Raw genomic sequence first — 27,248 nt, forward strand, 5'->3', positions numbered from 1 at the left:
TTAATACCTTGCAAGATATCCGCCCCTGAAGTCTGCCCTGTGTTCGACCTTTCCATGGAGCTTGTCTGCTTTTTGTGTAACTCTGCCCTGATGATCTGTACAGCCACTCTGCAGCTTCTTGCATTGTCTGTCACATCCAGCTTTCTTATGTCCAGTAGTTTTTCACAACCTGTTTATTCATCTCAGGCCAAGGCCTGGTCATCTGCAGCTAGGATCCAACTGGCTGACAGGTCATTTCTCCTGACACTGCTCCACTGCCCACTGGGGCAGCTACTTGAGCAGTGAATGACTGGAGGAGCATCAGTCCCCACACTGTTGCAAAAATTGAGTCAGGCTGGTCCTACTGCTGCCACACCTTTGCCACCTCTTCCCAGTGTCATCTTGACATTTTTTTCTTTTCTTACCTGTTTGTAATTTCACCTCTTTGTCCCCTGCCTGCAAGTACTATAAGGACTAGGTGCCAGCTGCTGAGGGTATGGGGCAAGCAGCAGGAGTCAGGGCAGGAGCGTAGGTGTCTTAAGCCTGTGGTGTCACCACAGTGGGTGAGGGTCTCCGCTCCAGGCACAGGGGCAGTAACAGCATATGCACTGTCAGGGAGGACAGGCAGTGTGTGTCCCCGTCTAACCATTTTGTGGCTCTGTGATCTGGGAAGGGATATCAGGTGGCCATAGGGCCCTTGCTGGTGCCTGTGAGTGTGTGCATCTGCCTTCTGGTGACTTGCTGCCAGCCACTAAGTGGGAGGCCCATGAGGGGGCACAAGAGCTATGACCCAGGCCAAGGGGTATTAGATGGACAGAAGCATAAGCTGTGCTGCAACTGAGGGACCCACAAGTCCTCATGCATTTGTGCATTTTGAGAGGGTGGGAGGTGGTATGCTCTCAGTAGTGAACTTCAGTCCTGATGAGAAAAGAAGGAAGAGGTCTTGGCTGGCTCTGCTGAAGTTCATGTGAGTCCTGAGAGTGCTACATCCTGTAAAGCTGAGCTTCTCTACTGGTTGAACCTGTCAATAAGAAAGCAACTGCTACATATATGGAACTGGGACAGACACCTATTGATCTCTGGACACATTGGGCTGGGCTGAAGCATCAGGGCAGGAGGAATCCCTGGATGGGCCTCGAAGATGCTGGAGGGGGCATCCATTTGTAACATCCCTTAGCACAATTGGAAAGAAGGTTCTATAATAGATATTCAATACCAAGATTTTCCTTGTGAGTCAGGTGCACCTCAAAGTTGAGAAAACTGTATAAAAACAGCACTGTTTCTTTTTCTGTTTTATTATTTGTTGCTGACCATTAATAGAGACAGAATAAACATGTATTTATTACAGTAACTTGACTCATGTGACTACATTTACAAAACCAAGGTTCTGTGGAAGAATATATAAGTCAAAAATGCTTAGTTTGCCTTGAGTCTAGGAGAAGTGAAGGAGATAATTTATAAAGTTGGGGATTTAAGCCTGAACAGAAGGTTCTTGGCCTCATTTTGTATCCTCGCCATTTCAGTGTGGCTTTAATGACTTCACATTCCAAAGTGTAATTCATTCTTCAGTATTATTCGTGATTCCGCAATGTCTTGGGAATTCTGCAATGTTATCATATCAAAATTAAACTTCTGACATTCTCATGGAGGGATTGCTGAGGTTTGTCTGCCTCTGCCCTGAACCCTGTTGCAGCATTTAAATCCTAAGGAGACAGGAAATAGGCAGTTTTATTTGGGATGAAGATCATAGGAATTATATTTTTTTGTGTTTTTGTTCTTTTTTCATAAACCAACAGCTTGCTTTAATGAAAAAATTGGGTTAGAGAGCTTCATTCGTAACCCCTAACCTCCTATGTGACAGTAAGCATGTCACTTAACCAACGTGTCCTACTTTCACCATCTGTGAAACGCTTTGGAAAGTCACGGAAAACTGAATCATAGGTCTTTTCCATCTCTGTTAGGTCATCCAGTTGTTCATCTGCCAGTAGAAGATTGTTTCCTACATCCACCAGTGTTTTTCCAGTGTGGATCCTGTCCTCTAAGTGATTGGGCTTCCACTAGTACTTTTGGGAGATGATTTTGCAGAGTTCTAGATCTCATTGTCAGGAAGTTCTGACATTCACAAAAAGAGATACTTTGTTGTTGTTAATTTAACTGAGTTCTGTTACTTTTTTCCCATTACTAGATAATTGTTTACAGTTTTAAGTCATACGCAATTCATGATAAATAAATAGATAAATTGCAAGTGTCTGTAAAGTATCTTATCTATACAAAGAAGAAAAACATAAGGTTTTGAGATGCAAGGTATGACCTTTTATAAGAAGGTAAGCTACTTGGTTCTTCCTGAAATTACGTCTAAGGAAATGTACAGACTGCTCTGGATTTACAACAGAAAAGGAATAGAATATGGAACTTAACAGTGGAGTTGAAATGTAGGTATTGGAATAGGTTTCAAGAATTGTTAAGCAGGGAAAGAAAGAAATTAACAAATACAATATAGTTGTTGAACATGAAAGCTATCATAAGAACTAAGTTACTTTGTAGAGAATTTTAACTTTTCAAAATGTGGAGACGTTATTTGGGTCTGGCATAAGAATAGTTAAACTGCTTTTGAAATGGCAAATGGCTATCTAGGAAACTTAACTGGTATGTAACATGACTTTTTGTTGTACTGCCCTAGGAGGAAAAATAATGTTCAATTAATTCCTTTGATGAGGTTAATACAGTATTTTGTAATACAACCTACATAAAGCATGTGTCTTAAAATAGCAAGAAATCTGTCGTGGGGGCATGCTTTATAAAATATTCAGCTTTTAACAAAATCTACTGTCCAGAATTTTCATTCCTCTATTTTAGCTGCCACTGCAAATGCTTAAGTCCACAAATGCAAGCTGCATATTCAGTCAGTCTCTCTAGAAAAAAAAAAAAACATACTATTTTTTCATCTCACCTTCATTTTCATTGTCTTTAACTTAACATATTCATGTACATTGATAGGACGTAACTTCATCAGAAGATAAGTCAGGAATTTAAGGCCCTCCAAAGTTTATTTGTAATACAACAATATGGACAATTGAAATATTTCTGTGAATAAAACCACCCATTCTACATACTTTGCTGTTGAAAAATCCCTCTTGCCTTCAGCACTAGTATATGCAGTCAGATTAGGTATAAGGTAGTGTTTTGAAAAGGTCAGTCAGTATAAATGTAGTGTTTACATACGCACTAAAAAATTTGCCATATAATGAGCTGGTTTTCTTACTTTAAGAGATGAGGGAGGTGCCATGATTAGAATGTTTATAAGGAAGGTGAACCTTAGAAAGACTTCATATGGTCTGATCATAATAAGAATAAACTTATCTTTTGTCTACAGGAAATAAAACCAGATGAAGTTACCAGACTTGCTCTTAGGACAGAAGTTAATTTTGAAAGTGTCTGCAAAAAGGTAAGCCTTGCTGGTTTTTGTTTTCCTTCCCCTGCTGCTCTGAGCGTGAAAAGGTGCATGTGTGGGTGCCAGTACATGGATTTGGCACAATGTGTTCTGTTTGTTGTGTTGTATCTTCATTGGACATCTTCCTTTTCTGAGGAGTTGTATTCACTGGGACATATCTACAGAAAAATGAATAGCTATCTGGTATGAATTGTCATTAGTCAGGTGGTCTAGTCCGTAGTAATTACAACTGAATACCATGAAGCATAGTAGTGATTTCTTAGTCTTTATAAATAGATTTGTTTTGTTTATATAGTATACATGATGTAGTATAAATTCAATTAGTATATATTAATTTTCAATTAGTATAAATAATCTGAGTAAGCTTTCAGCAACAGTTGGAAAAAGGCTCTCAATACTTTTAAATGCAGAGAGAAGTTTCTATGTGTAAACAAAACAGGACAAACATTAGCTTGAAATAAAGGTGGAATTCTAACACTCCTGTGACTCGTACATTTCAGTGTAATGTTTCTCTTGAAGCCTGCTGATGGTACAGTGTCAAATATTAACAGCCTAACTTGTGATGTCTTAAGAGATTAAATGAAGACATAGAAGTGTGACGACACTCATTGAAATAAGCAGCTGAGGCTGAGAGCAGTCCTATTTCAAAGAGCATGTTACATTTTTGATGCAAGAAGGCAATTCTGAGTTTAAAAATGTCAATGCATTAAGTTTTATGTTTTTTTCACTTTATCCTTAATTCCTGGTTGGTCCACTGAGGAAGGCTGAAACTTGAAATGTTTGTTGTACACAGGATAAGTTTTAATGTAGAATTGGGTAATTTACTCCTTTAATGGCATCATTAGTTTGTAATGTAACTCTGCTGTTGCATATTACAGTCATGTGATGTAGTTCAAGTGTGCAGCAAGTTTTTCAATGTTTCATGTCAGCAAAATCAAGTTAATAGGAAAATATCATAGGAATTTGGTATTTCTGGAGAAGGGTTTGGGTAGAAGTATCCTAACTGTTTTTCCTTCTCTTAATGATAGAAGAGAGTAAGGAAAAGGTCACAGATAACACTGACATGAAGCTAAAAAAGCATTCTTTTTTTTAAATTTATTTAACCAGGGTTTTCCAGTGTGAAGATGAGGCAGTCAGAAACTGGTTACTGTGGTATTAGAAATGGGGCAGACATGAAGATTTTGAATGTGTGAGGACACATGGAGAGGGATTTAGTTCTTGAAGAGGGATGCTAAATTCAGTGACATTTTGTGGCTTAACCATAGGAGATTCTTCTGCCAAGACTTCAAATTCATCAGGCTTATGCCGATTTCATAAAGTGAAGGAGCACAAAAATGAAATTATTGATGCTATTTTTTAAAGGAGTTTGTAGGTTCACAGCTGGAATTTTATTTTCTAAGGTGGCAATTTTATTGAAAACAATGCTGAAGAAATGTAATTAATCTTACTTTCACCCCATTATTGTTTATATATTCATAGTCGTGACTGATGGTGTGCTTCTCATATTTACTTAAAGTCTTAAAATAAGCTTTAATTCAGCTTTAATTCTTGAAAATGTGTAATGCATGGAGTTGTTTCAGGGTTTTGATCTGTTTTCTGTTACTTTCTGCTGGTGGCCCTGTTTTTCTGGGGAATGGAAGCCTGTTAATCTTACAGTTTTTAGTGGATGGAACTTACATTTCAAATCAAGCTGATGGATAGATGCTGATGCTTTCTTAAATCCGCAGAGGGTTTTAACCTCACTGCAGTAGAAGAATATGTATAATATATATCATAACTTCACTGGTTGCTTTTGGTTGACCATAACATATCCCCAACTAAAGAAGGCATCCCTTCTGTGCTGAAACAGAAGTTATTTCTCCAGTATTTTATTTCTTATTCTCCCACTTAGTCATTAAATATACAATTTAAAAAATTTTGATTTTCTGTCCTTAGCAATATTCTGTAGTCTCATGAAATACAGACTACACTGTTTACCTTTTCATTAACTTGAGTTTCAAAATATTTGAAGGAAAACATCCTGTGGCTGTTTTCATTTTCATAATAGGTTTGTTTTCATTGACAAAAGGCAGTCTGCTTTTAATTCACTGTGGAATGCTGAATATTAGTTTTGCATAGTGGTCATGTAGTCAAGATACTTTTTTAATTGCTTCTGCTCACTGAGCTTTTATGTTCCATTGCTATTTCCCAGCCTTTTTCAGAATAAGTTAAGCATACTTTTCTGTTTAAAAAGAGTTTGGATATATTTCCATCAAGTACAATGAAATTGTGCTAAGTGTTTAGCAGGTAGCAGTTTACTGGGAGTTCCTGTGATTTAGATTTCTATATGGCTGTATTGATAGTAAGCAGATCAGATTTGTCGAGTTGCTGGCGGTGTTGGCAAGAGTCACCAGCCCCCTGGCACAAGACTTTTTATAAAAGTGCTACAGGAAGCAGCTGGTGAACAATTCTTTGTGTATGTCTGCTGAAGTATGTTTAATCTATTTGAATATTGCTATAACTAGCACCATTGTTACCAAGAGGTAATAAATCCTATAGTAAAAATTTTGATAAATGTTACCGTGCAAGTTGACTAGGTTTTATATTATTTGTTCTATTTACAGCTGTTGAAGAGCAGAACCTGTATTTTGTAGGTTTTCTCCAAGTCCTTGTGCACTTTTTGCACCAAGTTGTGCATTGGCTGTCACAAATATATTTGTGGCAGACATTAGTAAAATTAGAAAAGCATGTCATAGAGCTCATATTTTAAACTCACATTTGCAGCTGTGATGGCATTTTGAGCTGTTGCATACAACATATATTCCTGCAGTGTATGAGAATCTTGATTCATCAGTGTTATGCTCCAGGACACTGAAGTTACAAATTGGAAGCTAATCCTAATAATGCTGTTCATTACAAGCAGAAAACTGAACTGGGCACTGGCAAAGCACTTCAACTTGTCGCTAACAGAGGTTTTACTGAACAGTCATTCAGATGGGTGAAGATAGGCAGGATAAATAAGTTAATACCAATTAATGTCTTTCCGGTATTACAAAAGCATGTTTATAATCGGGGTGTTTCCTCAGGAAAGGAGGACTTTGGTCCACCTGCAAACACCTTCATCATAACCACAGCTGGTTTTGTTGCTTTTGCTAACAGATGTTCACTAACAAGTCCTTGGGCAAAAAGGACATGAGAAGGAAGTTAGAAAGGTGTTTCTGCCCAGGACAGACAGGAAGAAGAATGACAAAGCTACAGGGCTAAATATGTATTAACTTTATTTCTTTCAAAAGTGTGTTTCAATGACATTATCAAAATAGCATTTGTCAGATTTGTGTCCTTTTTAAATTATGCAGGTGAAGACCTGAGATTAGTCTATAAATTCACAGCTTCTCTGTCATAAATAACCAAAAAAAGAGCAAGGGTGGAGTAGTCACAATACTAGTTTTGTTCTTCTTTTTAGATTTATATTGAAAATGTTTTTCGCACCTACAGTATGTGAAAGGCTGTGAAAGTTTATGAAAGGCTGCTAGCTTTAAGGCTTTAATTAAGATTGAGTAATTAATTGGAGCACCAGGTGTCCCAGAATCACTCACTAGATGGATACAAGACATCATTTGTGCTGAAGGAATACACGAGACATTGTTCTACTAAATACACTTATTTAGTAAGGAAATTTCAAACTTAATACTCCTCGTAATTTTGGACTTTTTTGCAGGATAAGAAAGATGTTATTTCTGAATCAAGTAGAATTTTTGATTAAACACATCTATATCTATAGAGCAGCAGTCATATCTGTATTTCCTAATTTTGAAAAATAGAAAGATTTCTCTCTTTTCTGATAATCCTAAATGTATGTTTGTGATCTTTGCTTTCATTTATTTTTAAAAATGTACTTCCTAGTTGAAAATATCTTAACTTCTGCATGTACTGTAGATTTAATCTGAGGAAATGTACTAAATCATAAAAAAGGCCCCTAAAAAGGGTCTTCTGCATTTTAATTGGAGACTTGCTGTTAGCTTCAAAGGCTTTGAATCAAACACAGAATAGTTGCTGTCTTTTGTTTAGTGTTAGGGGGATTTTTCCACAACCTCCTCTCTTCTCCTCCCCCCAGCCCTCCTGAAGAATTCTATTCATGACACAAGCATACTAATTAGTCTAGATGTTATTATTGATGTAAAACTTCTTTTTCTGTTGTTAGTGCCTTTAAGAGTAGATTCTTATGTAAATGGATTTTTAACATTGCTTATGGAAATACTTTGTTTGCAGTACATAAATCATAGGGACAAGACTATTGTATGAATCAATTAACTTTGTATTACTGATATGGTATTCCATAAGCATTGTATAATATGCTTATCATTAATACATTGCAATTTTGTTGTTTGATTTTGGCTATGTGGGGGCAAACGGCTGGTGGTTTTGGGGAACCCATGAAAAACTTGATTCTCCTTCTCTAAATTTTGGTTATTACACACACTGATGGCCTACCTGGATTTCACAGATAATCTCTATCTCCCTCCCTGCCCCCTTGCCTATAAGTATTAAGTACTGGAAACATTGTTATCTTATTTCCTTTTTTTCCAGAAGGACTGTACTGCCTTACTAGGTACATGGTTTCTATTCTCCAACAAAGTAAGATTTGTTGGAGAATTATTTCAGCATGAAACAATGGATACTAATTTGCATATTAGATGCTAGATAGACTTTTCTCTCTGTAGTAGATGCATCTGTCAACATGTTAGATTTCTTGGAAATATGTTGCATTCATTTAATATTACAATTTCCTGCATCACAGACTAAGATAATTGTCTTTATGCTGGGCATCGGTGTTACAGAGTTTAATTCTTTTTTTTCCTGAGTATTTTTACTCACTTTGAATGGAAGTTTCACTAAATGTATGAAGCCACAGTTTCCTGAGAATTTTCTATGTCAAACACCAGATGTTAGTTAAACAGGAATGTCTCTAGTCTTCCGAAGACTACTGATGAAGTGAAGAATTTTGCATTCATTGATGAATATCACATTCAGGTGTAAATACATTCTCGGTGTGACTGATTGTTCTTTTTTTTCTTTTCCTGAAAGTTCATCTTCCAAATTTGATCTCTTGAACTCCAAGCTGTTTAGCATGGCCTTTATATATATACCAGGCTGTATTTCAGAGCCTAGAATCCATTACTGTGGCTGCAACTGTAATTTTATATCAGTATAAATGAAGTCTGCCAATTTTTGACAAATCTCTCTCCAGTCTTCTTCCCGCCTGTTTTGCTTTGCAGTTGTGTGTCTGTTGGCCTGGCCAGTATCAATCCCTTCCCAGGCTTCCAGTGGGAGAGTACAGAGTTGTGCTGGGTTCTGTCCATGTCACTCTCACCTTATCCATCTTCTCCAGTTGCCCCTTCACATTCAAACTAGGCTGCCATACACACTCCACTATAGTGCCACTGTTTGAGAGCAAGGGGGTAGGCTAGACCAAAGCTAGCATTGTCTTTAACATCAGAGTAGCAATTGCAATGAGCTCAGTTTGACCACAGCTTTGATTTTGCTCATTCTGGAAGAAGTCTTCTTTTAAGTTCAGTATCGAAATAAGCTTCTACTAATTTTGGCAGTGTTTCACAGAGATATTGTTTATCTCTAACACAAAACGGCTGACACCTTTCAGATTTTAAATTGTTAGTCCAAGAATCTTTCTACCACTCATTTGCATTCCTGTGAGACTGTATTTCTTAATTTCGTTGCCTGAACATTTCAAGTTTGCTAAAGTAGAGTCTTGTCCCTAGACTCAGAAGTGGTGTGATTGCCTTTGATTTGAAGTGCTCATTTCACTTACTTGATGTGCCAGACCAGAATGTGGGCAAACATATCATAGTTAGTACAGCTCAGAGAAAGTTGGTTCACATTTTTGTGAGTGAGATTTGGCTTGGATCCCCAGGTAATTCAAACAGAATGAATATGCTTGTGAAGGCATAATGGATGAAAAGTGGCGTGGGTAGAACAGTGCTGTTGAAGTCAGATACGGCTGTGGCAGTGGTGGTGTGTGTGATGGTGTGATGCATGATGCTGCATGGCTGTACTTCTTCAGTCACAGAAAGCTTTATGTTGCAGCACTCACAAAAGACAATCAACTCACAACTTTCATTTCTATTTTAAATTAATGATGTGTCATCAGTATCTGTCTGGATTTGAGCTGTCACAGGAATAATAGAGGAGAATATAAGCTTGAAGAAAATACAAGAAAAGTGAGATAAAAAGAGGTTCTCAGGGTACTGTGGTTGATTTGGCAGCCTTTTGGTTTGGTTTGGTTTTTGTTGTTTTGTTGGGTTTTGGGGTTGGTTGTTTTTTGTTTGGGTTTTTTTTTTAATAAAGGCCAAATTACTGATAGCCACAATCTCCTTCTCCAGAATATTGCCCAGACTCACATACAATGCCTATGAGGCAGAATACCAGTGCCTAGATAAGTGTAGGGTATAAAAACGAGACACTTAGATACTTGTAGTGTGTTTGGGGCCAGGAAAAGCTGAAGGATGACCCTGCAGCATTGTCCACATTGCAATGGGCTGTCAGTGATGAGAATTTTAAAGGACATAAAGGAATATTTAAAAGCTCAGGGGAGATTATATGCATGGAGGAACATCAAACTAGCAATGATATAATACACAGGGAGCATGTGGCTACTTTTGAGGATGTCTCTTACAGGCCCAGGACAGAACAGCTTGATCCAACAAGTAATGAGGGTAAATCAGACCGGCTACAGTGACAGTTGATTGACACCTCCAGTACTAAGGTATACAGGGAAAGAGTGTAAATTATGAATGCTTCAATATTTACCCTTGCACTGAAAACAGCAGTGGCAGGGAGATAGAATTCCTGACATGTATCATCATCACAGATGATATAGATAATATAGATGCCCTTCTTCCACCACATCTTCAAGATGCAAATTGCAATTTAATTCAATTTACCATCTTTACAGGGATAATGGGATGTGATGTACACACATCAGAGTGGTACTTTTCTGTGAAGCACTGTTGCTTAACAGTTCAAAGGTATTACCAGAAAAAAAAAAGCACTCAAGTGTTTTGAATGGAAGTTCCAACTCTAACAAAAGTTTGATACCAGTTATGTACTACAGGCTCCAGTGAGAATGATAATGATGAACAGAAAATGTTCAATGTGACTAGAGAAGCTATAAATTTAGGAAAGATAATAAGAGTCAATGTTTTCAGTTACTCTTAATTATTTTGAATACTAAAGACAGAATCTTTAAATTGTATTTTTTATGTATCCATAAAACTGATTTCTTTCCCTATGGATATCCCTATGGTATCTTTTATGGATACATAAAAGATACCATAGGGATATCCATAGGGAAAGTAATCAGTTTGTAAAGTTGATCCACATGAAGGGGCAGGGAGATAGATTTGTGCAACCAAATGACAAAGCGAAATGTTTCCTCTGTCTTGCCATCTATCTCTAAATACTCTGAGAATTGACATTCATTGAGCAATTTCAACCAAGCTTCCTGTAGCTGGTTTTAAGAGATCCAACTTCCAGCAGGAAGGCTTTTTTCTGTGTTTGTGAATTTGAGAAATCAGTGAACTCTGGAGGGGAAAATGGCCATAGTTTATGTCTTGATCTTGCTTTGAGAAGCACAATAGAGTTGGGACTCTGTGATAGTGTGCCAAGTGAATGCACTCCTATCTAGAAGAAAAGTGCAAGGAGAAAACATAAGGTAGAATTTACATGAGTTTAAACATTATTTTGGTTGCTTGTTTAGAGAATTGTAAGTGTTAAGATGTCTTTAATGTTATATAAACAAGTGTGATTTAACTTATGTTAAAGACTAACAGTTCCTTGTGCATTATTAACTGGAAAAACTATTTCTGTATATTTGCTTTGTCATGTGACTCAGAATTGCATTGCAAAATTAAAGAAAAAATCTGACATTCCTGATATTTCTGAAAATGAAAGCCAGATGCTGGTGTCTTATGCTCCTTTTATTTTCACAAATGAAACTCTGTCAGGTTTTCATTATATATATAAAATGTAAAAATAAAGTACATTATTCTGATTTCTTCCCATCTCTCCTATACAGGTAAGTTTTTAAAGTGCCCAACTAAGTACTAAGAAATTGATACTTAGAAAAATCTAAAATGTAAAACAAAAGTTACGGAATTAAGCAGGCTCTTTCAGCTCATTAGGAACCCCATCAAACTGTTGTTAACACTGAAAAACTAGGAGAAAAAGTGCTAGAGCCACCATTGCCTGAAACTGTAGATGTTGCTGAATTATTGGAATTCTGTTTAAAAAAATTCTTATGTATTGAGATGCCAATGAACATAGCTACTTTCAAGACCATCCAGTTGAAAAGGTTTAATCTTGGTAAAATGACAGCATAAGTTTACAGCACATTGCACCTCTCTGGCAATATTGATAGGTAAGACAAAGTATTGGAAACTTGACAGTACTTTAGTTACATATAGGTGTGTTCCTGGTGGAAGTGCTTGCAACTGTAAAGGTCTGACCAAGACAAGATCTGTCCACAGGGATAATTATTTTCCTTTATGTAATAAATTATCTGAAATATACCTGATTAAAGTGGCACTTCTTTTTGAAATATTAGCTAGTTTTAAAGCATTACATCTGTTTTAAATTTGAAAAGCTCAACTACATCTACTTTCTCTGCTATAAACTTAAGTTCATATGTGTTTATACTACAGTGCAGTATCAAGCTGCATCTGAGTAGTTATAGTTTGAGGTTTGAACATCTGTTTTAAAATTAAATATTGTAAGGATATCTCAAGATTACATCCCTGATAGTTTGGTACAGAGTTTTGTCAGCATATCGATGTCATAGGGACAGCTGTGAATATTTCAGTTCTGAAACTCGTTTGGTTCATCCAAGACAGAATATTTTAACTTCTTGGTTCATTATAATAGTTTTAATAATACAGAGCTCATCCCTTTATCACCAATTTAGTTGCTACCATCAGCTCCACTCAGTCTTTAGACAAGCCCATGGTGTGCAGCTGACTCATGGGAGTTCAGATGCATTCAGGTTAAAATGAAGTCAGAGAATTCTGTTTACTGATTGTTTTACAGCTCTGCCTAAGTGTTGTTGGTCTCCTTTGTGGTTTTGCTCTCTTTTCTAGAACAAATAAGTATAAATAATCAATTTTTAATATTTTTCTTTAAAAATGTATTTCATATTTAATTTTTATATTACCTAGTTTAACTGTCTCTTCAGACTTAATAAACAGCTGCCTGTTTTAATTTTTCAGGCCCTCAGTCAAGATGGCCAGTTACAAGAAATTATATCACCTTTACTTTTTTGTAAAAGTCAGTTATGGTTTCAGATCTGATATATAGTTGGTGTTTCCTTCAAATTTCATTTTCTTCTCTTCTCTATGTGGATTTTGTGGCAAAGAACTTTCTTTTTCTCACAGCTACTGCCTGTTTTCCAAGATGTATTTTGTTTCTATTCCCCCTGGAGTATGTATTTTCTTTCAGGGTTTCTATTGATCTTATTTTGCTTTACAGTTTAATCTCTCAGTATGATTGTCTCTTGCCTTTTTGGGATGGAATGTTTGCTTGGTTTTCTTATGTGGAGTTTGGGTGGGTTTTTTAGTGCCATCTATGCTCTCCCCCAAAATTGTTTATGCAGTTTGGCAAGGTGCATGTATTTTATAGCGATACTGTGCCCAAATGGTTCAAATGTCAAAATATATATGAAAGACATATATTTTATAGAAAGCTGTATATTAAAACAAACAAGTAGCCTTTATACTGCTATACTTTGTGTTTGATTTTACATTTGTATAAGTCAGAACTGCATGTATTTTATCCTGGTGAATTGTCCAGGATGTACAATTTAAATTATTTAATTTTTTTATACTCTAAATAGGGAGCACTCCCTTCACATCTGTTTTCCACTTGGAATTTGTCCACAGTTTTCTATAGCTTAAAATAATGTTCAGCATTCTCCTAGGTTTTCTTAAAGGCCAGCAGTGGTTTCAGTGTTCATATGAATTAGACCATCACAACTCAGGAAGAGTTGTCACAGAGCTCACTTTGTGTCCTCTTTAATAAGCTTAAGAAGTTTTTTGTTTTTTAATGTGCACATTGTTTGTGTGGGATGTCAAATTGAGATGATTATAGACACATAACCTTACTAGCCTTGGAAAAAATGAAGATGAGTTAGAAGCAGTTTCCACTTACACCTAGAGTTGACCCTGTTCTCCATAAGGAAATAATCAAGAATCCATGCCTACTTTAATCTTGACTTTTTTCTTCTGACTTTTCTGTATTGAAACAATCATAAGAATTGGTTTTTTGCATAAAGAGAAAAAGAAAAGTGTAGAAGATTAAGTACATAATTTGTTCTGGGCAGGTCTGGGGTTTATGCCAAGCCATGCTGTAGATCACTCTGATAGTTTGGGATTAATTACTCCGCTTCTCTTTGACCATTTCCAAATTTGAAAAATAAGCATTTACTTCACGCTTTTTTGCCTGGCTAAATGAATTGTGACAGATTAGTCCAAAACTCTATTGACTCTTTCATACTCATATTAAATATGGTCATCTAACATTTGCAGAGTGCTAGGCTTTTTAAAGAGCCTAACATCTTGAAATGCTTAGATAGTAGGTACTTTTTATCGTGCATGTAGTAAAGAACCGCAAATAATCTATTTTTATTTGAATCAATGACCTATTTGGAACTCTTATTTCAAAAGAAGAGGAGGAATGATAGAAGCATGTTTATACATCAGACTTCTTGATAAAAGACAAGCCAAAAAACAAGACAAGACAAACTTAATATGGAAATGAACGTGAATCTAGGTGAGCAAATCTATTGGGAAAAGGGTAGCTTTGGTCCAGACATTCAAATAAAATTACAGCCGTCTAAGTACCTTGATAGTATTTAGAAGAATCTCATGCTGTTCCCTGGTGCTAGATTCAAGAGTCTGTGGTAGACAGTGATGAGTTGAATCAGTGCTGCTGCTGGCAGCCCAAGCTCAGATAGTTTTTCCAGACTTCTGCCTTCTACTGTAAAATATTTTTGCTCATATGTAAAACTGCAGTTTTACATATGAGCAAAAATATTGTGCATATTGCCAGGTACCCCATGTCTTCAGTTTCGTAATGTTCTTCATAGTGTTTCGTGCTGGGTTTGCCGTCTAAGTACCTTGATAGTATTTAGAAGAATCTCATGCTGTTCCCTGGTGCTAGATTCAAGAGTCTGTGGTAGACAGTGATGAGTTGAGTCAGTGCTGCTGCTGGCAGCTCAAGCTCAGATAGTTTTTCCAGACTTCTGCCTTCTACTGTGTGCACTTTTACATATGAGCAAAAATATTGTGCATATTGCCAGGTACCCCATGTCTTCAGTTTCGTAATGTTCTTCATAGTGTTTTGTGCTGGGTTTGCATGGCAGGATTTTGGTGAATGGGTTGGCTATAGGGCATGTATTCTGTGAGAAGGGGCCAGAAGCTTGCCCTGTGTCTAACGGAGCCAGTGCCATCCAGCTCCAGGATGGACCCACAACTGGCCAAGGCTGAGCCCTTCAGCGATGGTGGCAGCACCTCTGGGATACCAGAGTTAAAAAGGAATGGGGGGAATGCACAGCAGCAATTGCAACCAGGGAAGAGAGGAGTGAGAATATGTGGGAGAAAGAAGAGGGAGGAGGTGCTTCAGGCACTGGAGCTGAGGAGGGAGCAGAAGAGATAATGTGTGAACTGACCCAAGGCCCCCCATTCCCTACCTCCCTGTGCCACTGGGGTGGGAGAGGCAGAGAAAATGGCAAGTGAAATTGAGTCTGGGAGGAAAGGAGTGGTGGAGGGAAGGTGTTTTAGATGTTTTTAGATCTCAAAACCCTATTCTTATTTGATTGGCAATAAATTATTACTTCCCCAAGCTGTCTGTTTTGCCAGTTGTGGTACTTGGTTAGTGATCTCTCCCTGTCCATCCTTGTGAATCTTTCATTGTATTTTCTCTCCCTTGTACTGCTGAGGAAGTGAGTGGTAAAAACAGTTTCACTGGGCACCTGGCATCCAGCTGAGGTTGACCCATCATGGCTTTCAAGATAAATAAAGTTAATATCCAAATACTTTCATGGTTGAATTACTATGATTAAAAAAAAAAAAAGTCAATTAATATAAACTGTGGCAAGCATTGAAAAGAATAATAAACAAGTTTTCTTGTGTGTCTTGATGTTTTATAAGAATTTGTTCACTTTTAATTCTGTAGTTCTGTCATAGAACAGAGTTTTTGCAAAGGTTTTAGATCTGTTAAGACTTTTAGATCTGTTAATCTTCAAATGGAAATTTTTATCAGCCTATTTTAAAATTGTATATTATCCAATTAAAAATAAAAATCTGCTGAAACTTGGGTAATTTCCTGAGATGCATAAAGAAATTATTTCTTTAAGAACTTCTCACCAGTCATGCTATTAAGCTATTATAATTGCTACTTTCTAACACTGTGTGATCATTTTGATGTTATGTTGAAAATAGTTAAAGCTTGAGTGATGTCAAAGTAGTAGATTATTATAAAAATGAGAGGTTTTGGCAGATGATGAGTAAATAATTTGTCATCATTTGTCACCATTAATGTGAGACAGTCAACTACCAACCCCTTGCTGTCAGGAGCTGAGACAGCAATGCTGCCATGAGTAATACCATTAACCAGTGGCTTCCCATACCAAAATCATCACCATGTCTGATGGCCACAAATCACATGCTGTATGCCTTACCGACATAAAGCAAGAGGGAGAAATTGCTGAGTTTCACAGTCAGAAAGTAACTTCTTTCAAGTCTTGTTCCAAAGCAGTATGAGGTCATGGTGTAGACTTGGGTGGCAGCCATGATTTGGCACCTTGAACCACCCTGTGACTTCACATTAATCACATCTGCTGTTATGAAGGACAGCTGTAACTAGTTAGAGTTTTGTAAAGAATGTGTAGTTTCTAGTTGTTTGGTCAGTTTTTGCTATTTTTTAATAGAGAGGTCTTCTCCCAAGCTGCTAATAAAGGGTATTGCAATGACGTCTTCTTTGGCCCCGAATTGGATGTTAACCTTTTTTATGCTTACTCTAGTTAGTATTGACTCTTTTTTTTACCTCCTTCTTAAATTCAGGGTGTTGTTAACATCTGAAATTAAACTGCACTTCTAGGTAGTTTAAAAACTAGTATCACATTCTCCAATGTTGGTTTCTGTATCGTGTTTTTTCCATGTACTGTTTACTTCCCAGTGGCGTTTCTTACTGTCTCCATTTGAATATCGTTGTTTTAAATAGCTGACTAATGACAGATGCAGAGCCACAAAGCATTACCAGTTTAGTAGCACTCTCGCCCAGGTGAAACTGTAGTTGTTGTCCTTATAGTAGTATATGCTTCTAATAATAGTCTTGTTTCTGATGAGATCTGTAGTGAGGCAGTTCTCTTTCTGTGCAAAAGTCAGTTGAAGAACAGAATATGACCTTTTTCCTGTTACTGATTATAACTATAGCAGAGAGGGTACAGACAAAAGTCTTGGAACAGAAAGATTATTCAGAATACAACAATGGTCAAAAGTCTACACTTCATATTCTTGGATTAATCATGGGTTCTGCCCTTTAATTCATCCTGAAGCTCTACTGTCTCAGACTTACTACCGAGGCATACCATTCAGCTCCTGCAATCCCATCTGCCTTGAAACACTCACTTTCTCATTCTCACTTTATTACCTGCATGGTATGAAACAAGTTCTACCCACACTGCTTATGCCTGATGTTTACATCACACTGCTCCTTCTTTTTACCCTGTGGTGCCAGCTCTCAGAGCCATTCCAAACTTCTGACCTGTTCCAACCCATCTCAAAACTTGCACTGAGAATCTGCTTTTATCTTCGCAAGTTTGTAACGTTCATTCTCTTCACAGTCATTGCCACTATTTGCCAAGATTGTCTTTCTTGTGTGGGGTTTACATGTGTGTTTGATAATAGATGTTTTTAATATTATTTACATAAATAACACGTTATTTACCAAGATAGAATTTTAGAGGTGACTGTCTTCAGGTGGTTTAACTGTAGCCAACAGCAAGTGCCAGGCCGCTGCTCACTCACTCCTGCACCAGCAGGATCAGGGAGAGAATTGGAACGATAAAAGCTAGACAACTCACAGGCTGAGATAAAGACCATTTAATAGAGAAATCAAAAGCTGTGCACAATAGGAAAGCAAAACAAGGAATGAAGTCAGTGCTTCCTATGCCAGGCAGATGTTCAGCCATCTCTAGGAGAGCAGGGCCCTATCAAACAGTGACAGTGACTTGGAAAAACAAACACCACTCCAAATGTCCCCCCCATTCCTCCTTTTGCCCCCCTTCATGTACTGAGCATGATGTCACATGGTCTGGAATATCCCTTTGGTCAGCTGGGGCCACCTCTCCCAGCCGTATCTCCCCCCAACCTCCCAGGCACCCCAATTTCCTCACCAACATGGGAGTACTAAAGAAGAAAAGGCCTTGAATCTGTGTAAGCCCTGCTCAAAAATAACAAAACATCTCTGTATCATCAACCCTGTGTCCATCACAAATCCCAAGCACAGCCCCATGCCAGCCCCTGTGAAGGAAATTAGCTCTACCTCAGCCTCAATCAGCACATAACTTAAAATTTCTCACTGCAAAGTGTGACTATGCACTGCTTTGTAGCTTTGTTCACTTTCCAGTGCCTCAGTTGCACACTGAAGGACGAAGAACGTTCCTGTAGAAAGTACTAGCACATTCTTGTGTAAAAGTAGTGCAAAATAATACAAGAAGTAGCAGAATTATGTCAGGATAAAGATGTACAATTTTAGTATCTAATTATACATCCAAGGGATAGGAAGGAGTGGGGAAAGTGTTCTTGATTGTAAAGACAGTTGGCATTTCTTTGTTAAGTCTTTTTCTATATTGTCTATATTTCTAAAACATTTTATATACTGGAAAATATTTGAGGGAAAATAAAGTGAGCATGGGTTTTGCCAAAAATACCCCAAACCAAAGCAAAACCAAAAAATCCGTATACAGAAAAATGAGAAATTTGAGGGAATGTGAATATCGTGTGTTTGTTAGTTGGTGGCTATCACTCTGAGTAGTGTTTGTGAAGTATTTTACTCTTAAGGAAAAAAATGTGGTTATTCCATATGGATTGTCCTATATATGCTTAAAGCCTTTCTATAAATACTTGAACTAAAAGACACCAGATGTTGCACAGAAGCTGCTGCTGCTTTCTGAACGTCATAGTATATTCTTTCAAAACCCACAGGAAGTAGCTGAGGGGAAAACTATATTAATTAAGTTCAGAAATAGATTTTCCAGCTATAGAATAATCTCCAAAGAAAATAGCATATGATCTTCAGAAATGTGAGTTTTCTGTCCCAAGAATCTGGTGGCAGCATGCAGCACTGTCACATGGGGATCAAAATTCAGATGTCAAGTTCTTAGAGCTAAACTAAACTAGCCTGGAAATAAGCCAATCTGTGGCCCTTGGAAATGGACCCATCGTTTGACCTGTCTCCTCTGGCCAGTGTTCATAGTTCTGTAGACAGACTTCAGGGAGAACAATTTTCCAGTTTTTCTTGACCTGAAGAAATAATGTTGTAGTAGCAGAGACTTGAGGGGGAAGGAAAGTACTAGAATTCCCAGATGCTCTACACTTCAAACTTGAAATATGGCTGACCACAGAGTATATTTTATAAGCTCTAAAACTAGGGGAGAAGAATTACAAAATGGGATTTGCTTTCCACTGGTTGAGGAAGAAGATTTATGGCTGGCAAACCAATTAAATGTTTCTGCATTTAGAAGTATTGACTCTGGTTTATTTGTAGTGCCTTCTTTTGCTCTGTTTCCTTCAGACCTGTGCACTGGATATATAACTGTTTCTAGACACATGGTTCTGCTGGAAGAAAAGGGACATGCAAACAAGTGACATTCACCACTGAGCAGTCTTATGTGGATCACATTAGCTGCTTAGGTGTGACTTGCTGATGTGTTGGGTATCATGTGTGTCATGGGGGTTTGACCCCAGCCAGCAGCTAAGCACCCAGCAGCTGCTCACTCACCCTGCCCCTGTGGGATGGGGAGTGCATCCCAAGAGGAGAAATCAGAAAAACTTCTATCTCAAGATATAAAGATAATTTAAGGAGGAAATCAAATCTGTTTGTGCAAGAAAAGGATAAGAAGGAATTTATTCACCAGTTCCCATCACCAGACAGATGTTTAGCCACATCCCAGAGAGTAGAGCTTCACTTCACATAATGGTTTCTTGGGAGGATAAACGTGATAACCACAAACATCTCCCCAGACTTTTTTGTTACCTCAAGCTTTTATTGTTTAACATGACTTGAAAAGGACTTTATATCCTTTTGGTCCATGTGGATCAGCTGTACCGGGATATTCCTTGCCTATGGTAGGGGCAGAGCAAGAAACAGAGAAGACCTTGATGCTGTGCAAGCACTGCCCAGCAGTAACTAAAACACTGATGTTTTACCAACTCTAAAATGTTTTAGTCACAAATCCAAAACACAGCACCATCATGTCTACTATGAAGCATGTTAACTCCATCCCAGGAGAGAGCCAGTACCACTTCTACTCCTTGTTGTCTACCAGGTAACACCTGGGGCTTGGGCTGCATTTGCTCTGGTGATTGCTTAGGACAGGAGAGGCAGCATGCTCTGTTGAGTTGGTGCCACCAAAATCAGCTCAGGTTTGGTCACAGGGCACTTGTTTGGTTCTTTATGAGTATCATCCTCTGTTGATTCTGGTGGCTTCTGCTGTGATATTTCCATAGCACAAAGGTGAAATCACAGAAACAATTTGTATCCACTGCAGTACCACTGGGAGGAAGAGAGAAAGGTATGTCTTTTTGTATGTCTTTTCCACTCTCTCCCAGAGAATTCTACTGCAGGCTTTAAGAAATCTTCCTGATAAAGGTGTGCTTTACAAATCTGTTGGACCTGCTTTTCCTTTTTTCAATAAAGAAGATAAGAAAAAAGGAAACAAACAAACAATCACACAGAAAAAAAAAACTGAACAGAAGACAGGACTGTATTTGAAAAAGTCTTAGATACCATTCATTTTATTTTTCAAGCGGAGTGATGACAAGAACCTGAAAACAAGAGCTTTTACAATGTGTCATACGTGTGATTTCCAGTATCAAAAAGAGGAAGTCAGAATAGAAACAATTCCTTCTTTTCTCTTTTTAATTGAAGCAAGATCATATTTCTTCTTTGAATCAGTTTGCAGAGTTCCAGTATTCTGCCACATCAAATTTAAGGTTATTTGTCTTTATGGTCAAGTTAGACCTTGCCTTTCAATAGTTTACATGTATTCCTTCAATATCTGCTATGTCATTTTGCCAACTTTTATGGGATTCTTGCAACCTATTGCATTCCTTCAAGCAGAATGCCTTCTACCAGTATGATGTTCTTTATTCAGTGAGTTCATTAACTTTCTTTGCTCTTGTATGAAATAGTAAATATAAAATCAGAGAACAATGCATCTCTTAGGCTTTAAAGAAGACATAAGTCATGTTATCCCTATTCAGTACCTGAGAAATATCATGTGTTGTGTGATATCTGCTACATTTCTGTCAATGTTTAGGCAGGCAGATTTTAATGCATTTAGCATGACAGTAATACATGAAAAATAAAATACTTGTTAGTGTCATAAGCTTTCTTCTTCAGTTCCTGGTGAGAATCACATTAGTATGCATTGTAGCATAACTGATACAGACCTGTGTAAGTTGACTGTTCTGGTGACTTCATGCCCTTGAATTTTTCTTGTGCAGCCAAACTGTACTGCAGCTGAGCGAGCCATGGCAAGACTTGCAACACACCCCACCTTGAAGCCCAGATTTGTTGAACTTAAAGGTATGAAACATTTTATTGAATTTTTTATTTTATCTGTAGCTTACTTGTGTGTTACCTTGTTCATTTATATTTCTGACACGAACAAAAGTAGAAAACCCACAAAAACCAAAAGGTTGTGTAATTAGCCTAACTAGCTGCAGTGAACCAAGCCACAAACTTCAAACCATCTGTATGGGTTGAAATTTATATGTGACTGTATGCAATACAACATTTATTTAATATAGGGTATTGAACAAACAGAGCTCATAATGGGAATTCTAAAAATCCAGTAGATGTAATGGAATGTTTCTGAATTAAATAGGAACATAAATGGATCATTACAATTGGATTTTCAAAGGCACCTAAAAGGTTTTACAAATCACTTTCTTAATTTTCCCTGAAAACTGTCTTCAGAATCCTTAGGGTATCTTTCCTGGTTATTTAGGATTTCTCTTACTCTCTTGAAACTGGAATTTTCCACCTAAAATTAATGCTAAGATGGGTAAAGTCTTAGTAGTACTGTCATAAGGTTACTTCATTAATAACAGAGCATACCAAATACCCATTTAATTTTATAGGAACAAATTAATATCAGTTTGCAATTTTACACACAAAGTGTACATGTGTGTACAAGTGTACACTAAGTGAGCACGATTATCAGCTGCAGATTATTTTTGAAAGAGAAGTTCATGGTTTAACCCAAATTTCATAGTGTATTTATTGATCATATTTTCAGTGTTTTTCCTTCACTTTCGTTGCTACTGCATTCTAAGATATCTCTTGTCCCATGTAAATACTTTATATTTCACAAGGACATTCAAAATATGCTCAATACAACACATATAAGTTGCAAAAATGTTTTATTATATAAAAATAATTCATATGTAGCTGCAACAAAATATTTTTCTGCCCCTTGTACAGCTGCTGTTAAAGCTTTTAAGGATGCAAGGAAGAACCCAGACAAAGCCACTCCTGTGAAAAAGGATCAGTCAGAAGAACAGCCTAAATCAGCACAACATTCCAATAACAACTTGGATGACCAAGCTTGTAAGCGGCCTCAAAAACAGCAAGGATATGAACACAAAACAAAACCAGGCATGAAAGTAGAAACTGACAAAGTGGTTGAAGAGCTCTGTGAGAGTGAATCTGAGCAGAAAACTGTGGAAATGGAGAGAGTGTATGCTCCAGAAACACCTTCATTTCAGGCAGTAGAAATGCAAACAGTTACTCAAAACAAAACAGAAAAGAAACTTGACTATCAAAAAAGGAAAGAAAATATGAGTATGAACAAGTTAAATGCAATAAAAGAAAGAATTGATGATAGTGACCAAGAGCATGAAAAGGAATACTTTGATGATAGTACTGAAGAGAGGTTTTACAATGAATCATCAGATTCTGACAGTGACAGCAATGATGATTTCTTCATTGGAAAAGTAAAAAAGAAGAAAAAAGTAGCAGCAGTTAATAGTTTTTCTTCAACAAAAGAAAAGGGTAGTGTTCAGAAAAAAGTAATGAAAACAGAGAAGAGTACAGAGACTGGGACAGCAGAGGATTTGATCATGGAAGAGAAGAAGTCACTTGCAAAAGCAAGCAAGCTGGAGTCAGTGTTCTGCAGTTCTTTGTCTACCACCAATCAGAAATCTCAGAACAGAAGGTAAACCTCTTCCCCATGTTATGTTTTCCATTCCTTCCCTCCTTCATGGCAATGGAAATGTGATTTCTAGTTGTAATTTCTAGTAATCCTTATTAAACAAAGAGAATTTCAGCCCATCAAACCTCAAAACATTTTCACAGAAACTACTCACTAGTCTTCTTAAGCTTTCTTGACAATTTTTTATATTCACAATAGCACTGATTTATGCATAGGATTCCTAACTAGAGCTAAACCCAAATTCAATCACTTCTGAATATTTCTCTTTCTACTTCTTTATTAACATGGGTGGAGCACTATTGAAGAAGCTCACATGTTACATTTGAAGTTACTCCATGAGTGTTTTGGTGATGATGATTCTTTATTCACAGGTATTTGTAATCTTACAATTTTATTGAAAAATCTTAATTTCTCTTTTTGTTTTTTAGAAATACTAAACACCAGCCTCTCAAAAAGGAAAGAACAGGTATGTATTACTTTACCAGGTAAAATTAGGAGAGAAAAAACATTTTGAAATTTTGTTGCCTCTGCAGTCTATTCATGATGGGATGTATTTGTTTCTTTTCAAGTTTGTGGCACATATTTTAACATTTGTTGTTAAAATGGTCAAACTGCTTAGCTTTCATTTTAATATGTAGATATTGTCTGCTATTTTCTATTTTCTCATATTAGAAATACTTAACACTGGAAATGCTTTTCTGTCTGTCAAGCAGTTAGCATTACTTATGCACAGGTAAAGGTACCAGGTTGTTATATATATCTAGTTCCTTATCTCAAGAAATTTCTTCCATAGCTCCTGAATGTGGAATATTTTATTCAGTTTATATTCTGTGGTACCATTTTGAAGTTCATTAGACTGAGGTTATAATTCCAGTCATACTGAGTTACATTGTGTAACAGTCATTGGTTTATTGTGAAGAAAAAAGTTTGCACTGTGCTGAATGCTTGTCTACACAAATTTAGAGTTTAGTCAGTATTAATAAATCTTAACTATCTGCAGCCTACTGAGTGGCAACTTACCAGGCTGCAAGATGAAGAAATCTTGCTGTGAATATTCAGATAACGGTGTTCCCCATGTCTCATTATGAAATTTTTGAAAATATCTGCAATCCCAAGGGATTTGGGGTACTTTTATGAAGGTTCCTGATGTGGTTAATGTTTTGTTTTTTACTTGCGCAGGTTTTCTTAAAAATGAAACAAAGCTTAAGAAGAAGCCATTTGCAAAAGCTTCAGGGGATATTAAATGCAACAATAAGAAAGCATCTTTGGAGCAGCCTCTTCATCCTTCATGGGAAGCAAGCAGGAAACGCAGAGAGCAAATGTCTCAAATTACAGCATTCCAGGGGAAAAAGATTAAATTTGATGACTAGACTATATGTAAATGGGGGTTCTAAGAAAAATTTTTTTGCAGCTACTATTTGAACATCGTTGTTATACTGTCCATATCCTTTGCAACTTCCAAAATTGCAACTATTATTTACCATCATAGAATATCAAGATTGTTTCATTCATTCTTCGTGCTGTCTGGTGATTAATGTAATGGCCATTTGGTTCATAAGTCCCATTATGCAGTACCACCATTCATGAAATATACCCTGACGTGAATAAAGGGTTTTTAGGAGCATAATTTGTGCCCTGTAGAAATAGTATAGATTCTTTGGAGAGGAGTTTGGAAGGGTTTGTTTTTTTTATTTAAAAAAATGTGCTTTATATGAGAACTTGATTGTCAGAAGAAAGGTTGTCATATCTCAACCCAGACAAAGTAAAAGATTCTTAAAATTTAAATTTATAAATTTATCAGTGTATCATGTAGCTGGAAAAGTCAATCCATTTTGAGCATAATATGAAAATTTCTGTAGAGAATAAAATATTGTGCTTTTAAGTTGTGATCTCTGTCCTCTGATTATACTGCCAATTTGAAGAAATTAAGAGGTGTCTTTAATACTTTGTTCTGGTAGTTACGTCTGGATTTTTCAACATGTGTGTCTTCCACTTTCTGAAAGAATGTGGAAATGTGAAGAAACTTTGTACATTAAGAAGCATTTGACTTTTAAGTGCCAGTCTGACACTGGGAGTTCTTCTGATTAGAATATGACAAAAAAAGTTAATTGAATACTTCAAGTGCTTTTTCTATTACCTAATTGAAGGAAATTCTGAACATGTAATTAATCTTTAATAGTGTTGTTTATTTAAATATAGTTACCTTTCATAATCAAATTAATTCATAAACTTGGTAAATGACTGGACTGTACTATTCATGTAGCATTTTAAGATGCCTGAGGAAAGCCCTGCATCACCTCAAAGGCCCATCTAACCTAGTATGTTTGAAACTAGTTAAAAAAGGATGCTTTAAGAACAGAAGGAGCACACAGTGATACATCATGCAACATCCATCTCTTCAAGCTTCCAGTTTCACAGCGCAGTGACATCTTGTGATATTGTAGCTTATGGAGTTTAATAATCCTTGATCAATCAATTTCCTTTCTTCAGATTTGTCTGCTCTTACATCCCTGGAAACTTGTAGAGTATGTCATCCTTAAAGGCGTAGATGACATATTCCTACATACTGCAGTCTGAAAAAGCCTAGTGTTTTTCTTTGCCTCCTGGGCTGTATTAGAAAATGTTGCCAGCAGTATGAGGATCCTTGCCCTGGACTAAGCACAGATAATGCTACATTATACACATCCCATCTTGTGTTAAGTTCTTGAGGACAAAACCTTCAAGTTGGTCTGTTCTGGATTAATATTTAGGCATGGTTTGCCTCACTAGTTAGGCTTTCTTTTCTATGTACTGAACAAATGTCAGTATATGTAATACTGTCTTTAATGTCATTGCCTCCCAGAGGAGTGAGAAATTCAAACCATCTTCCATTTCAAAGTGGTTTTGTTGCTGTTATTTTCACTGTACCATATGGAACAGTATTGAAGGCCAAAACTTGCAAAATGAAGCATAGAAAAATGTTTACTGTGGTTTTGTAAGGTTATATTTCACAGAAAAAGCCACGCATTTACCTGCTTTCTACAAACTTCAGGATTTTCAGATGCAAATTAAAGCTTTAAATACAACAAGTAAATAAATCCTAGATGAGTGCCACAACAAACAAAGGTTTGGTATGTGACTTCTCTGCTTCCAGTGTAAGGCACGAGAAATGTCTTGGTAGGTGTCATCAGTTGTAACATGGACTACTTAGCTTACTTTTAGCAGATGAGTACCCTATTTAAGGATCAAAAACTTAAAGATTGCAAATAGCTTGAAAAAAAACTCAAGACTTTAAGGAGCCAATGTTCTAAAATGGTTTTTTTGCATGTGCTTAAAAGATATAGGAGCATTGGTTTATCTTGGCATTAGAGCAAGTTTCTTACTGAATTATTACAGCTGTAATTTGTGGCCACAGAATTCTCCCTGAAGGAAGCCTGACTTATCAAAACATCTCTTTTTTTTTTTTTTCCTTCAAAAATATTCTGAGCTCTTACTTTAAAGGAAATAAAACAGATAACATACTCTGAACATGAATGAGAGAAAATAGATTAGGATACCGGCATTACTTCATGTTTTAATGGGTTACTGCTACTTTCTACTGGTGCTTAGTGACTCACCTGGATCACAGTCTTAATATATTATACAAATTAGTAGTGATGGTGGAGAGCTGATAATGTCTTTTACATGTTACTGGGCAATTTGTGTATGAACTGATAAACCCAGTGAGCTTGTTGATAAAGGTTGTTGATAAAGTTTAGCACATTTTTATAACAACATTTTCAGCATATATGTGATTTTAACTTACATCATATCAGTGGCGCTGTTTAGACAGAGACCTCTCACAAAGTACTAGCAATTTATTTTTATAGTGACATTTTTATAGTTATTTCTTTCTGTAATGATTAGATTTTAAAATGTTGGGAACCATGCTTTTCAGGTCAATACCCTGGAGGTTGTTGATAAAGTTTAGCACATTTTTATAACAACATTTTCAGCATATATGTGATTTTAACTTACATCATATCAGTGGCGCTGTTTAGACAGAGACCTCTCACAAAGTACTAGCAATTTATTTTTATAGTGACATTTTTATAGTTATTTCTTTCTGTAATGATTAGATTTTAAAATGTTGGGAACCATGCTTTTCAGGTCAATACCATACCATAGAAGAAATGTCCTTAGCCAGGTACGTACTGTCAGATACTACTAGGCTGCTTCAGGTGCACAATTTTTTCACTTCATGCTTACCAACAAATCAATCTCAGATTTTTCAGTATCTCTTAAGACAGTCATCACTAATTTAAATGTGATTGTTGTTTTTTGTTAATAGCAAAGAGGTGTATTATTGATGGG

At 36.7% G+C, this 27,248-nt stretch overlaps 1 protein-coding gene across 1 annotated transcript in view; it reads left to right on the top strand.

The window, feature by feature from the left end:
• SRFBP1 (serum response factor binding protein 1) overlaps window positions 1-26,003 on the top strand; it is a 65,769-nt gene extending 39,766 nt beyond the window's left edge. The window contains exons 4-8 of the mRNA XM_039733137.1: window positions 3,353-3,424; window positions 21,205-21,286; window positions 22,187-22,919; window positions 23,345-23,382; window positions 24,096-26,003. Coding sequence (XP_039589071.1) covers window positions 3,353-3,424; window positions 21,205-21,286; window positions 22,187-22,919; window positions 23,345-23,382; window positions 24,096-24,286 — 1,116 coding nt within the window. The 3' untranslated portion in view covers window positions 24,287-26,003. The remainder of the gene's footprint in view (window positions 1-3,352; window positions 3,425-21,204; window positions 21,287-22,186; window positions 22,920-23,344; window positions 23,383-24,095) is intronic.
• The last annotated feature ends 1,245 nt before the right edge of the window (window positions 26,004-27,248 follow it).

Source organism: Passer montanus, unplaced genomic scaffold (genome assembly GCF_014805655.1).
Source record: "Passer montanus isolate IOZ18808 unplaced genomic scaffold, ASM1480565v1 scaffold83, whole genome shotgun sequence".
Classification (NCBI taxonomy): Eukaryota; Metazoa; Chordata; class Aves; order Passeriformes; family Passeridae; genus Passer; species Passer montanus.